Below are 14439 nucleotides of genomic sequence, written 5' to 3' on the forward strand. Positions count from 1 at the left end.
GGAAGTTTAATTTACATATTGGAAAAATACAGCAAAGACACAGCAGCCCTATCAAAACTATTTAAAAACTGAAACTAAAATAGTCATGGGTGTTTTCCAGTCCAAGTTTTAAAAACTTTTTTTTAATGAGGAAAGACTGAGCAAAAGAAAATAATTTGGTTTCTTGTTCCAAATCCAACCAGATCACTCAACTGTCAAACAAAAAGGCTTTCAATTTCATTTCACCAAACAAGAAATACACTGGTTGTGGGAATAAAGAGGAAGGAATTTATCCACAAGTGTCTTCTGCACAATCTTAAGGCTCTTGCAGGAGTAAACATGGTCCACAGATCTGTAATGTTTCTATCAATTGTACAGTCAAATCAGGTAATGGGGGCCATGCCCACATTAACACCCCCCCCCCACCACCACCACCACCACCTCACAATCCCATTACTTATTTTCCTATGACCACTTGGCAAACTAATTCAACTTTATGGCAACAAAATTTCATTAAAAAAAAAAAAACCCACAAAGTAAAACAAAACAAAAAACCCACCAATCTTGTTGGAGTAATGCCCTTGTACAAAAAGCTGCTAAATATGAAAAAAAAAAAGACAAACTTTATAAGACAAATCATTTGCAGTAGAACTCCAAATTCCAACAGAAATTTTTAAAAACGAAAATCTAAACATGACTTTTTGCTCACCAAATTAGCCAACTTTTTAATGGATTTTTTAAAACTTAAAGATACCACTATGTAGGGTTGGCATGCTCATACATGCTAGTAGGAGGGCAAAGTACTACAATTTTAAAGGACTGTTTATTAATGGGGTTTTTTTTCTATATTTTATGATGCTTTGACATCATGGGGCCCTGCTGGATAGCAAGAGAGTGCTCCTCTAAGGGCTAACTAATTCGAAAAGATAATAAATTCACCCAGGAACATGGCTGTCATATACAAATTAACCAATCCAAAGTCCAAACTACAACCACCTCTTTTATCTAACTCTCACACACCAAGCCAACATTTTCCCTGCCCTAAGTCACCCCAGGGCAAGGTATCAGACAACTAGCCATGACCCCTATAGACCAGAGCCCACCAACATTACTCAAACTATACAATCCCAAATTTGCTCAAGCTATTCCTTGCTCAAACTGCTGCCCTATCTATTCCTTCCCATGGAAACCAAAATAAAAGCTGAGCCATGCTATCCCTGAGCTTCTGCCTCCTAATCAGCCCTGGTGCTTCCCCATGTGACTCTTCATAGTGCAACATGCTCACTTCTCTTGGGAACTGCAAATAACAAACTCTTCTTTCAAAGGGAATTGTCTTTGTGTCTATCACCTTACCATATTTGACTAAAACAAATCCAGTGTATATTTCAAGACATATGACCATGTGATAATCAAAAGCAAAAGCCTTAAAATTTTGACTACTCTTTAACCAAGCCGATTTCACAACCAAGAATTTATCCTAAAGAATCATGGATATGTACAAAAATTTAATTGCAAGAATGTTAACTGTAATATTAGCTAAAATTCCAGAAAAAAAGCCAGTATCTAACAATTTAAAATGACAAAAACCATTATGAAATATCTATAGAAGTTTCAAGATGAAACTTGAAAGAGAACATAAATTTTATCAAATCTACCAGGAATAAATATTTCCTATACTATTTAAACTCTCTCAGCATAATAAAAGATGGAATGGAATATTTCCCAATTTATTTTTATCAGGCTAGTATAATCAAGATACAAAAAACCGCCCTAGCTGGTTTGGCTCAGTGGATAGAGCATCGGCCTGTGTACTGAAGGGTCCCGGGTTCAATTCTTGTCAAGGGCACATGCCCAGGTTGTGGGCTCAATCCCCAGTATGGGGCAATGCAGGAGGCAACCTATCAATGATTCTCTCTCATCATTGATGTTTCTATCTCTCTCTATCTCTCCCTTCCTCTCTGAAACCAATAAAAATGTACATTTTAAAAAAGATACAAAAAAACCAAGGTAGTATCAAAATGGAAAACTATAGGCCAATCTCACTTATGAATACAATGACCCCCAAAAATGTTTTAAACATTAGCAAATCAAATCTAACTATGTACTAGAACAGGGGTGGGCAAACTTTTTGACTCGAGGGCCACAATGGGTTTTTAAACTGGACCGGAGGGCCGGAACAAAAGCATGGATGGAGTGTTTGTGTGAACTAATATAAATTCAAAGTAAACATCATTACATAAAAGGGTACGGTCTTTTTTTTTTTTTAGTTTTGTTCATTTCAAACGGGCCGAATCCGGCCCGCGGGGCCATAGTTTACCCACAGCTGCTCTAGTTATTAGAGCATTAGGTCTTTACTTGTAGGAACTAAAATACTCAAATTTTTTTATTTGTAGACCAGAAATACCCTAAAATGATGGGTGTAAGTATGGATTAATTCAGCTTTCGTTACACTTCTTTGGACTTCATGATCAAATAAGAAACTTGGGGTTTTGCTTTAATTTTGCCCATTTTTAATGACTTAAAAGTTTACTTAACTAAAAGTAACCCGAGAGGCAGTTCAATGAAATGAAATTAGTCACAGGGACCTGGATCCTGGGCAAATTATTCAACTTTTATTTTAATTATGAAACAGAAATAATACCACCCTCAAAGACTTTGGAGGATAAGATAATTAATGCATTTGAAGTGCTGTAAGGCACTTTTCTGGTAAAGATGTTTGTTATACGTTCTCCTAATTTATAAACTCAATCAGTGAGGGTTTGTGTGTGTCTGTTTTTAAGATCTTTTTTAAAAAATATTTATTTATTTATTTCAGAGAGGAAGGAAGAAGGGGAGAGAGAGAGAAACATCAATGATGAGGGAGAATCAATGATTGGTTGCCTCCTGCAGGCACCCTACTGGGGATTGAGCCCACAACCTGGGCATGTGCCTTGACAGGGAATCAAACCGTGCATGACCTCCTGGTTCATAGGTCAATGCTCAACCACTGAGCCATACTAGCTTGGCAAGGCCTTTTTTTTTTTTTTTTTTTGCACGGGGCAGGTGGGGGGAAGAGGAGTTAAGGATGGTGGGCAGACTTAATGTCATCATTCCAAATTTTATCTGAATACATACATACCTAAGAATAACTAAGAAAATTCTGGAAAATGAAGGGTTCCTGATTCTTTAAAATACTAAAACCTTAGAAAGTAGAAAGAAACAGTAATTTTAACCATGTAGTATGACACTAGAATAGATAAATCAATTGAACAAAATACAATCCAGAACTGGATAGTTGGCATATAATAAATGGTGGCATTTCAAAATCAATGGAGAAAAATGGATTACTCAATACATGGTACAAGAACATCTGACTAGCCATTTTAAAACAGTCAAAGCTGGATTCCTAACTCAACTCCTACATCAATGTATATAATGAATTACCCTCTCCCCTGCATCTAGAATGGTATTAGCTATATCATCTTTTGGATAACTGAGAAAATAGCCCAATTATTTTCTGTGTTCTGTTGTTAAGATGAAGAACCCAGGTAAGTATAAACAACCTAATCTACCTGACTGCAATAAAGATCTTAAAACTACTACCTCCCATGAGGACAGGTTCCTTGTCTGACTTGTTCACAATTCATACTCAAATCATAAATGTTGAATAAGTGAATAAGAGAATGAAAGCTACATATATATTTAGTCAGTTTCTCTTCTACCTCAGAATGTTCTCTACCTTTCTCTCACTTATCCTTTTCTTTTTCCCTCTGTTTTGAAGGATGAGATCTCTGTCTCTTCTCTTAACACTCAAGCTCCTGATCCATCTTACCTGCTCTCAATTCCTCAGAGATCTTGGTATCTTTAGGCTCTCCCTTTCCATCAGCAATTCTTCCAGCATCTACAATTATTTAAATCTCTATTCTTAAAACATATACACACACAAGCACACACTCTGTCACAACTCTTATCATCTCTCTCAAGTGAGTGCCCCACTCGTATGTGTATCACCATGACTTTAAAATTCAGTCTATACATCTGCCTCTACCTATTTTACTTCTTCCTTACTGAAACTCTTCTTAGAGGTCCTGATGATCACTTAGTTGCTGATTCCAATGATCACTTGCTTTCACCTGACTTCTCTGTAGCATTTAGTACTGGTGATCATCTCCCTCCTCCTTCAAACTTGCCCTAATACTGACTTCTAACACTAATTTTCCTCCTAGCTCTCCATTTTTATGATTAATCATTGGTTTTCTCTTCCTCACCCAATCCTTTAGTTTTATCTATGGCCTTCCTCATAGCCTGCACTTTTGTTGTAAAATTACAAACACAAGGCCTATCATGCAATAAGCATAAGCAACGAGCAGTGTTCAACCTGGATGATTTCTAAGCATCTGACTACCAAAAGTGTATCTACACCACTGATTTCCTCCTTGGGCTCCAGGCCTGTATCTCCAGCTATCTACTGGGTATCCCCATGCCACTTCTCCGTATCAACATACCAAAACCAAATTTACCACTTTCTACTACTAAATCCTCCCTCTTACTAGTTGCCTACATTGGTAAACTGCATCTACATTCCCAGAATCCTGTTTCTCTCCTGCCTGCTCCCCAAACCAAATGCTCAGCAAGTTGCTATTTTAACACAGTATTCCTAACATCTATTAACTGTATTTCCTTTCCTCCATTCCTGTTGACACATTATAATCCCATCATCTCTTTCCTGAGCCACAGTAATAGCCTAACCAATCTCCTTAACTAGCCTTCTGCCTTAAAACCAAACCACAGACCTAGCCACATCATCTAGAAAAACCCAAACTCCGTTGCTGGCAGCAAAGCTTTCCACCATTCAATCTTAATCCCCCTTTCCTAACTTGACTCTGAACACAAACCTCACCTCACACTGCATATACTCAATCCACACCATGCAAAGATTCTCGATCTCCTCTAATGCCTTTCTCCAAGGCTCCAATTCCACCTGTCAAAAATTCTACACAACTCTCTAGGCTCTATTCAAATGCCACTTTCTCTGATATAACTAGGGTGCAGTGAGGGTAGAATGGAGGGTCCCTATGTTAACTATACTTCCTGAATGATTGAAAATGTTCCTACTACATTTTGTCAAATATCGTGAACGGGGAAGAGCTTACCACATTATTGTAACTGCATGTTGTGCTCTGACTTTCTTTCAACAAATACCTATAGCTCCTATTTATTCTATGGTAAGCATTGTGCTGGGGATGCCATCATCAGCCAGACAAAAGCCCTTTCCTCATGGAATCTGTCTGTATTCACCACTAGACTTTATGCTCCATAAGGAGCACTGACTCTGCTAAAACACATCACTTCCTTTGCTTTTTTTTAATCCTCACCTGAGGATATGTTTTGTTTTGTTTCGGGTGGGGGGGGGGGATACATTTTATTGATTTTAGAGAGAGGAAGGGGGAGAGAAACATTGATGTGACAGAGAAACATTGATCATCAATCAGCTGCCTCCTGTACGTGCTCCAATCAGGGATCAAACCCACAAGCTAGGTATGTGCCCTGACCAGAAACTGAAACCACAACTTTCTGTGCATGGAATGATGCTCCAACCAACCAAGCCACCTGTCCAAGTCTCCACTCTTTAATCCCTAGTTTCCTGATCTGTACAATGAAAGAAGACAACTGTCTTTAGAATTCCTTTCAGTGATATAGCTCTGCATGTACTACTATCTAAAGGTTACATTCACCTAGCAAGAATCAGGTACCACCAAAAGTCATTAACAATTGGAATCTATCTCAAAGAGAATCAAAAGAATGTTAAGTAGACTCAAACATATGACAGGAAAAATAAGAATATTTAGGAAGGACATAATGCTATCATCAAATTTCTTCAGACCAACAGGGAGAAGAATGCCTTAGATTTCCTCTGTGTGGTCCTAGAGAAGAGAACTAAAACCAGTGGGTAGAAATTTTGGTGAGGCAAGTTTCCGCTTGATTAAAAGGTAAATAAAATATTAAACTATTCAAAACTAGGAGACAGTGAGTTCCTTCTCTCCAGAAACATCCAAACTGAAATCAGACTACCACTTGGAAGAGATTCAGGTATCTAAAGAGAAAAACAGAACAACGGTACCTTCCTTCATAGCTCTTCAAATAGAGGAAAACTATCTTCTACAGCTAGGCACCTCAGTTCACATTAGGGGACCTAATGGATGGACCTGGAGAGTATTTGCTAAGTGAAATAAGCCAGTCAGAGAAAGCCAAGTACTGTATGATTTCACTTGTATGTGGAATCTAGTGAACAAAATAAACTAAGAAACAAAACAGCAGACTCATACAGCAAACAGTCTGACAGCCATTAGAGGGGAAGGGTGTTGGAAGGCTGGGTGAAAAAGGTGAAAGGATTAAGAAGAAAAAAAAACACACAAAACAAAAAACCCACAAATATAAAACCCTCATAGATACAGATAACAGTATGGTGAATACCACAGAGGAGACTTGACTTAGGGTGGTAAACACACAATATACAGATGATGAATTATAGAACTGTACACCTGAAACCTATATAATTGTATTAACCAATGTTACCCCAATAAATTCAATAAAAAAATTTTTTTTGAAGCACAGTACTTTTATGTTTTGGATCAAGCACCTGCAAGTTTAATGGTTGGGAGATTGATCAAGTTATAATAAACAAAGCAAATACATGGATTATTTTCTAAATGGTGTTTAAATTGATTATTTGGAAGAAAAACTAGATTCCCCCATGTCACTCCCAGATGTAGGCAGCTTCCCTCAGCAAACCAGAAAACAGCTTTCCAGCAAGTTCTGCCAAACTGAACTCTGCCCTTCAAAGGGCCACAGGTGCACTCTCTCCAAAAAAGTCTGGACCTCAGTTCTGAGAATGGCCTCCTGAAGATGTAGCTACTGCTACCTTGGATGGTCTACCTCAGCCCTATTGGTAGTGACTGTTCCTTATACCTGCTATTTCTGTATTCTTTAGGGTTTTCTTTTTCTCTTAGGTAATTTGTTTAGTTAATAATTCTTTATATTAAACTCCCCCTATTTAAATTTAAAATAAATAAATTCCAGATAATATAAATGACAAAACTATAAAATTGTTGAAAGTGAGGACTTAAAAAAAAATTTATGTTGCCCTAGCTGGTTTGGCTCAGTGGATAGAGAGTTGGCCTGGGAACTGAAAGGTCCCAGGTTCAATTTCAGTCAAGGGCACATGCCTGGTTTGAAGGCTCCATCCCCAGTAGGGGCGTGCAGGAGGCAGCCAATCAATTCTCATATTGATATTTCTATCTCTCCCTCTCCCTTCTTCTCTGAAATCAATAAAAATATATATTTTTAAATGTATGTCTATTGCTGAAAGTATTACAGATATCCCCTTTTTTAAAAATGAGGGTTTTCTAAGTATATAAACATGGAACTTGAGGTCTTCCTAAGCAAGATCAGAAACCCAAAAACCATAAATTTTAAAAATGATCAGATCTACATTAAAATTAAAGCTTTCTGCACAACAAAAGAAAAATGCATAAAATCACTATCAGGGAAGTACAAATTAAAAAGCCTTCATGTTGCCTTGACTGGTTTGGCTCAGTGGATAGAGCGTCAGCCTGTGGAATGAAAGGTCCCGGGTTCGATTCCAGTCAAGGGCATGTACCTTGGCTGTGGGCACATCCCCAGTGGGGGTTGTGCAGGAGGCAGCCAACCGATGTTTCTCTCTCATCGATGTTTCTAGCTCTCTATTCTTCTCCCTTCCTTTCTGTAAAAAAATCAATAAAAAATATATTTTAAAAAAAATAAAAAGCCTTCATGTCACCTACTTGCTTTTTTCCCCCTAAATTCTCAGCTAAGGATATTTTTCTCCATTGATTTTTTTAGAGAGAGTGGGAGCGGGAAAGATATAGAGAGATAAACATTAATGTGAGAAAGGCACATTATTGGTTACCTTCCGCACGTGACCCAAGCAGGGCCATGGATTGAGCCTGCCACCAACTGAGGTATGTGCTCTTGACTGGAATTGAACCCTCAACCCTTCAGTCTGGGGGGGAGGGGGGGGGTTTACACTCTAACCACTGAGCCAAAGCAGCTAGGGCCACCTACTTGTTTTAAAACCCTTCAATGGCTTCCGCTACAGCTCTAAGGCTAAAGCCCACTCAGACCAGCCCATACCTATATTTCACACCCTCTCATTCTTTCTACCCAGTCACAAAGACATTTCTTGAGTTCTTTTACTCAAATTGCTTCTTCCAGAAAAAATAAAGGGGGGTGGGGCTACTGCTCACCATTGGCTCTCAGCTCCAGGACCACTGCCTCACCATTTCCCGGCCTCCCTAAATGGATCAAACTCCTCAATTACAGGCATTCATACTATGTGTACCTCTCCCAGTTGCTCAGGTCAGAAACCTTTGAGTGTTCCTTGACTCCTCTCTCTGGTATCCCATAATCTAATCCAAATCTTACTGGCCATATCTTCAGAACATAATCTCCTGTAATATACCCTTGGTCCAATCCTCGTTTTTTTCCTGGATTAATGCTTCCTTTATTGCCAACCTAGCAACCAGTGCATTTTAAAAAACATAAATCAGATCACATCACTCTTCTGCTCAAAACCTTTTCAATGGTTCCCCATAGAGAAAAGCCAATGTTTACTTTTTTTTTTTTTTTTGCTACAACGGGATCCCAACAAGATCCACCCCATCCCCACTATCTCACCTCACATCCTGCTACTCCTCCTCTCCATTCCACTCCCCCACCCAACTCCCTATTCCTATAACTTCACTCCAGCCACACTGAACTCCATGTCATTCCCAAATATATACGTCTTCCTTAAGGCATTTGCAAAAATTGATCTGTCTGGAACACTCTTCCTCCAGATATCCTTGTAGCTAACTCCTCTATCTCCTTCAAATCTTTGCTTAAATATCGTTTTGTCATTAAGCTACTCTGACCACACTATTTAAAACCAGCCTATCCTTCCTTTTACCTTGCTCCATATTTCTTTTTTCCACAGCACTTATCACTTAACAATGCATATCATTTGCTTATGTTTGTTACTTAATATCTGCTTCTCCCACACTAGGGCAGGGTCATATATTATCTGCGTTGTCACTAATGCATTCCAAATACCTAGAAGTGAGCCTGGCAAGTAGTATATGTGTATTTGTGGAACAGTTTATATATTTCTGTGGCATTATCTAAGTAATAGCCAACTGATTCACTACCTAGGAACCAGGACTGGATTTAGTTTTGTTTGTTACTATACTTTAAGAGCCTAGCATAGGGCTTGCCACAGACTAGACACAGAAACATTTATTTGTTAATTGAAGAATATCATTTCTTAATCCATCAGAAAATAAAAATTTAGCCCTGATCGGTTTGGCTCAGTGGATGGAGTGTCGGCCTGCGGACTGAAGGGTCCCAGGTTCGATTCCAATCAAGGGCATGTACCTTGGTTGCAGGCACATCCCCAGTGTGGGGTGTACAGGAGGCAGCTGATCAATGTTTCTCTCTCATCGATGTTTCTGACTCTCTATCCTTCTCCCTTCCTCTCTGTAAAAATCAATAAAATATATTTTTAAAAAAAAAAAAAGAAAATACAAATTTAAAACAACTGACATTATCCACTGCTTGTAAGTGTGTAGGGGAAATCCACCCTCTCATATACTGTTGAAGGTATGTAAGTTGATACTTCTTTTGCAAGTAAACTAGCAATAGCTATTAAAGTTTAAACCACTCAGAGCTCTTGTTTTTTAATTCAGTATTCTTATAGAGGTAAAAGCAAGAGTACCTGAAAAATATGTAATAGTATATCTATTCCAGCACTGCTTATAAAACAATGAAAAAATCTACAGCAATCTACCTGTCCATCAATAGAGAAATAGGCAAATAAACTATGCATGGTACATGCATGTGATGAAATACTCTGTAACAAGAATGAGGCAGACCTATAACACTGACCTGAAAAGGAGTCCATCATCTAGTAAATAGACCAGAGGACCCTGACATCCAGATGACCTGGATTTGAATTCTGGCTCCCCACACGCCTAGCTATATAATTATTAACTTCTCCGGGCTTCAGTTTCTTCATCAATAAAATAGGAACAACAATAATAAATAATACATTACCTGGCCACATAATCATTTATAAGTATATAATAATTCTAACATTTATGAAGTAAAATAGACAAGATGCAAATCTATGTATGTAAACCAGCAATTTTCAATTGGTGAGGCATATAATTTTTAAAACATGCAATACTTTACTACTTTGCCAGAGGTACTAACCTCTTTTCTCTTTGATTGTCAAATAAATTAAAAAATGACAACAGCCAAAACAACAATACCCGTCTGGTGTGAATGAATCAAAATTATACCAATTTTTATGGTCAGATTAGCAAAAAATATATTTTGTGGTGTGCCACAGAATTTTAGTGATTAGTTTATATGTGCCAGGAGATGAATAAGGTTAAAAATTGCTGGTGTAAACCATGTCCATTTCAGGACAGAAGGAAAAGGTAGAATGTCTGTGTAACTACAGAAAAAAAAAAAGTTCAGAAGGAACAAAAACTTAATAGTGGTTACCTCTGAGAGATGGAAGACATACTTCTTATACATGATTTTTAGAAGAAAGTGTTTTTAAATAAAAAAGAAATAAAGTAAAATCAAACCAAAGGCTTCTAAAATATAATTTAACTTAGATTTTAAAATATAAAAATTTGAAGACAGTAACATTATATATAATCTTTAAATACTCTAAGTAAAATGGAATAATCAGCTACAATTTGTTTAGCTATTAAAATTACCTTTATTCTAAATGAGTAAAGCAATATGCTACATCAAAAAAGTACAAAACTTGCCCTAGCTAGTTTGGATCAGTGGCTAGAGCATCGATCATCCTGCAGACTGAAGGGTCCTGGGTTTGATTCTGATCAAGGGCACATGCCCAAGTTGCTGGCTTGATCCCCAGTAGGGGGTGTGCAGGAGGCAGCCGATCAATGATGTTTCTATCTCTTTCTCCCTTTCCCTTCCTCTCTCTCTAAAAATCAATAAAAACATACTTTTTACAAAGTTTAAAAATAAGAAATCAAAGTGAAGAAAAAGAAAATTATTACATTTCATCCTATCAATTACACACTAATCGATTATTTTTTGTTGTTAATCTTCACCAGAGGATATTTTTTCCTTTAGTTTTTAAAGAGAGTGGGAGGGAGGGGATGAGAGAGGAAAGGAGAGGGAAAGAGGGGGAGGGGGAGGGGAGAGAGGGAGAGAGCAAAGGAGGGAGGAGAGAAGGAGAGAGGGAGAGAGGGAGGGAGGGAGGGAGGGAGGGAGGGAGAGAGAGGGAGAGAGAGGGAGAGAGAGAGAGAGAGAGAGAGAGAGAGAGAGAGAAACATCAATGTAATGTGGTAACCAGAGCTGGGGATCAAGCCTGCAACCCAGATACGTGCCCTACAACAGGATTCGAACACGCCACCCTTCAGTGTGAGGGCTGAGCCACACCAACCAGGGCTGGATTCCTTTCTTATCTACCACATCTCCAAGAAAACAAAGATATCCCCTCTACCCCCCCCCCCAAAATATTCAAGGCTAGAGAGATGGGTGACAAAGGGGAAGAGAATAAAATGTACAAACTGCCAGTATAAACAAAACTATGTATGGTGTCACATGGCTACTAGACTTACCAGGATGATTACTTTGTAAGTTATATAAATGTCTAATCACTATGTGGTACTCCTGAAACTAATATAATATTGTATGTCAACTGTAATTGAATAATTTTAAAAAGAAAACAATATTAACATAAAAGACAACTGCTTCTAAAATGGGATCAAAGCAAAATTAAAATAAAAAACTAAGCAGTTATCTTTTACCATCAGTTTGACTAAAAGAATTCTGTATTTTTTTTTTAATCAGTGAGCTAGGTAATTCTAGTGTGCTTAAAGCTAAAGTGTCAAGAAGTAATCTATATTAAGTCTAATCCCCAAGAACATTTCTAAGAAGATACTGACACAAAGCACTCAAATATACCAAATTCTATCTCCTTTTGTACACAGTAGCTGTGGCTGCTCATTTACTACACTAATTGAAAATAAATACTGCAATCTATGCAAACTAAATCTCATCCTTGAGTCACAGGATGTGAAAAAATAGGGAACCTGCACTAAGAATACAAGATTTCCTAAAGTGAATTTTCCTAGCCGATTTCAAGTGCTTAGTCACGTCTGCCTATTAACAAGGAAGACCATTTCACATCTCGAAAGAGGCAGGGGATTTTGATTCCAGACTGTCATGTCACCTGAGCTGCCCTAGAGTTTGTTTCCATGCAACTCAAGAGATGGCAGCGACCAGCTAAGCATACCTACCACTCCAGATCAGAACCAGAAGTCACGGGAGCTCTCTGTATTCTGCCCCTGTCTGCAGTAACAAAGAGGGGTTTGTGGAAAATGCAGTTTTCTTCCCTGACACCAAATGCAAAAGGTGAGAATTAAAATGCAGCTTGAAAACACGTGTTTCTGCTCTCTGACAGATAAACAGAAACGCCTCCCTTCTCTCTGCTGGAAGGAAAACAGCAGGCAGACCCTTATACAACCACAGGTGAGGGTACTGACGTCTCTCCTCAGGCAACTAACAAAACCTAACACTAGAGGCTAACAGGGGCGTTAAAGCATACTTCCAAGAAAGCAGCCAGCCTTTAAATTTGATAACATTATAACATTGTTTCAGGTTCCCCAAAAGCAAGCAGCAGAGTAAGGTTTTCACAAAAAGTTATTTTAAGAACGAGGCAAAAGCCAAGTTTTAAGTGGCTACTATGTGCCCAGCACCGTATCCCCACATTTCACTCACATTTACAGAAGCTTCGTACAAAAAACAAAAACAAAAACACAGCAGCAGCAGCAGCAGCTTGGTACACGCCGATTACAGAAGCACACCTACCTAGCTGGAAGAACTTTCTCAACTACTTACAGAAGGACTTTGTCAAAGGCAAAGCACATTCTTCCCAAACGTAACTCCAGGTAATAAAATCCTGCAAGGATGTGGTCAATCTCTGAAGCGGAGCTCAGTCCACTTGCCAGAAGGTCGCGAAGGTCTCTGACAACCAACTCAGAGTATTTAAGGATGGGAGCCTTTTTCCTCCCGAGAACTATGAGCTACAGAAGACACTTAGGCATTCTCCACCACCGTACTCCTCAACACCCCGACAATAATGCCCGTCGCTCTACATACGGACACGTTGCCGTCCTTAGAGATGAGAGATCAAGGCATGAATGCACATCTTTTCATTCAGCGACAATACTGACGTTCAAAGAAGCTAAGAATTTTGCCCAGAACTTGTGAGCGAAGGATCCAGGTCCTTTGGACTCCAGCACTTAACCATGAAACCACCCTGGCTCTCAAGGAAAAATACTAAATCCAGTTACTGATCCCAACTAGTTTTATCACAAAACTGGTTGCAAAGCGCTCGGTCAGCAGAGATTGGGGGAGGGAGGAGGGCACACCACCACCACTATCTAAGATTCCCCCCCCCCCATTAACGAATATAACAAGTTCCCGATTCCCATCCTCCCCAGGGGCAGAACCCACGTGCGGGTCCCACGGCTGTCCCAGGGCAGCTCCCGCTCCACGCTCCCCAGCTTCGGCCCGGTACCCCGCAGCCTCCCCACGCCCTTGCCTCCGCCTTCCGCCAGCGCTGCCGCCGGCGCCTCCCGCCCCCTCCCCAGCGACGGCCGCCCAGGCCCCCCGCACCGCCTTCGCGCGCAGCCCGCGCCGCCGGAACCCGCGCGCTGCCGCCCCTGCCCGGCGGGGTCACCCCCGGGGCCTGCGCGCACCCTTCCCGCCGCCCGGAGGTTCCACCGCGACACCGGCTCCCGGCAGGCCGCGCCCGCCGCGCCTGCCATGGTGGGCGCCTCACCGTCAGGTTGTGAAGCCGGGCCCGGCTGCGCCATGGCCAGGCGGCGGGCCTCAGGGAGGGGATGGGCGGGGAAGCGGCGTCCCGGGCTCCCGAGGGCTCAGCTGGCGGAGGAGGCGTCGACCGAGCCGCCGCCGCCGCCGCCCAGGGAGGAACCGCTAAGGCTGAAGCCGCCGGCGCCGCCACAGCCGCGGGCAGAGACGGACCGGAGCGCCGACCTCCGCCTCCTCATCCTGACAGCGGGAAATAAGCGGTGCGCAGGCGCGGGGGGATGGGGCGGCACGTGACGTCGCCTTGGGGGCGGGGCTTCGCGGACGGGAGCCCGTGGGTGGGGCGGCTCGGGGCTCCGCGGGGCTGGCAGCCGGAGCGCTGGAGGAGGCGGGGTAGGGGAGGAGAGGGAGGCGAGAGGGTGTGCGGGAGAGACAGCGCCGAGAAGGCCCCGTAGTTTAGAGCAGAGGCAAAGGAAAAAAAAAATAGTAATAATGAAAAGGACGGCAGAGGAGGCCGGATGCTGAAGTGAATGCAAATCCAGCCTCTATCAGCGGTCCTCAACCTGTGGGTCGCGACCCCTTTGT

At 41.0% G+C, this 14439-nt stretch overlaps 1 protein-coding gene across 2 annotated transcripts in view; it reads right to left on the reverse strand.

The window, feature by feature from the left end:
* Positions 1–14119, reverse strand: part of RABEP1 (rabaptin, RAB GTPase binding effector protein 1) — a 113899-nt gene extending 99780 nt beyond the window's left edge. Inside the window, exon 1 of one of the 2 annotated variants that reach the window (XM_081109324.1) lies at positions 13868–14119. In XM_081109324.1, coding sequence (XP_080965450.1) covers positions 13868–13901 — 34 coding nt within the window. In that variant the 5' untranslated portion in view covers positions 13902–14119. The remainder of the gene's footprint in view (positions 1–13867) is intronic. The other variant, XM_081109325.1, reaches the window with a different exon arrangement.
* Positions 14120–14439: the final 320 nt, after the last annotated feature.

The sequence above is a fragment of the Myotis nattereri genome, assembly GCF_964212035.1.
Source record: "Myotis nattereri genome assembly, chromosome: 16".
Classification (NCBI taxonomy): Eukaryota; Metazoa; Chordata; class Mammalia; order Chiroptera; family Vespertilionidae; genus Myotis; species Myotis nattereri.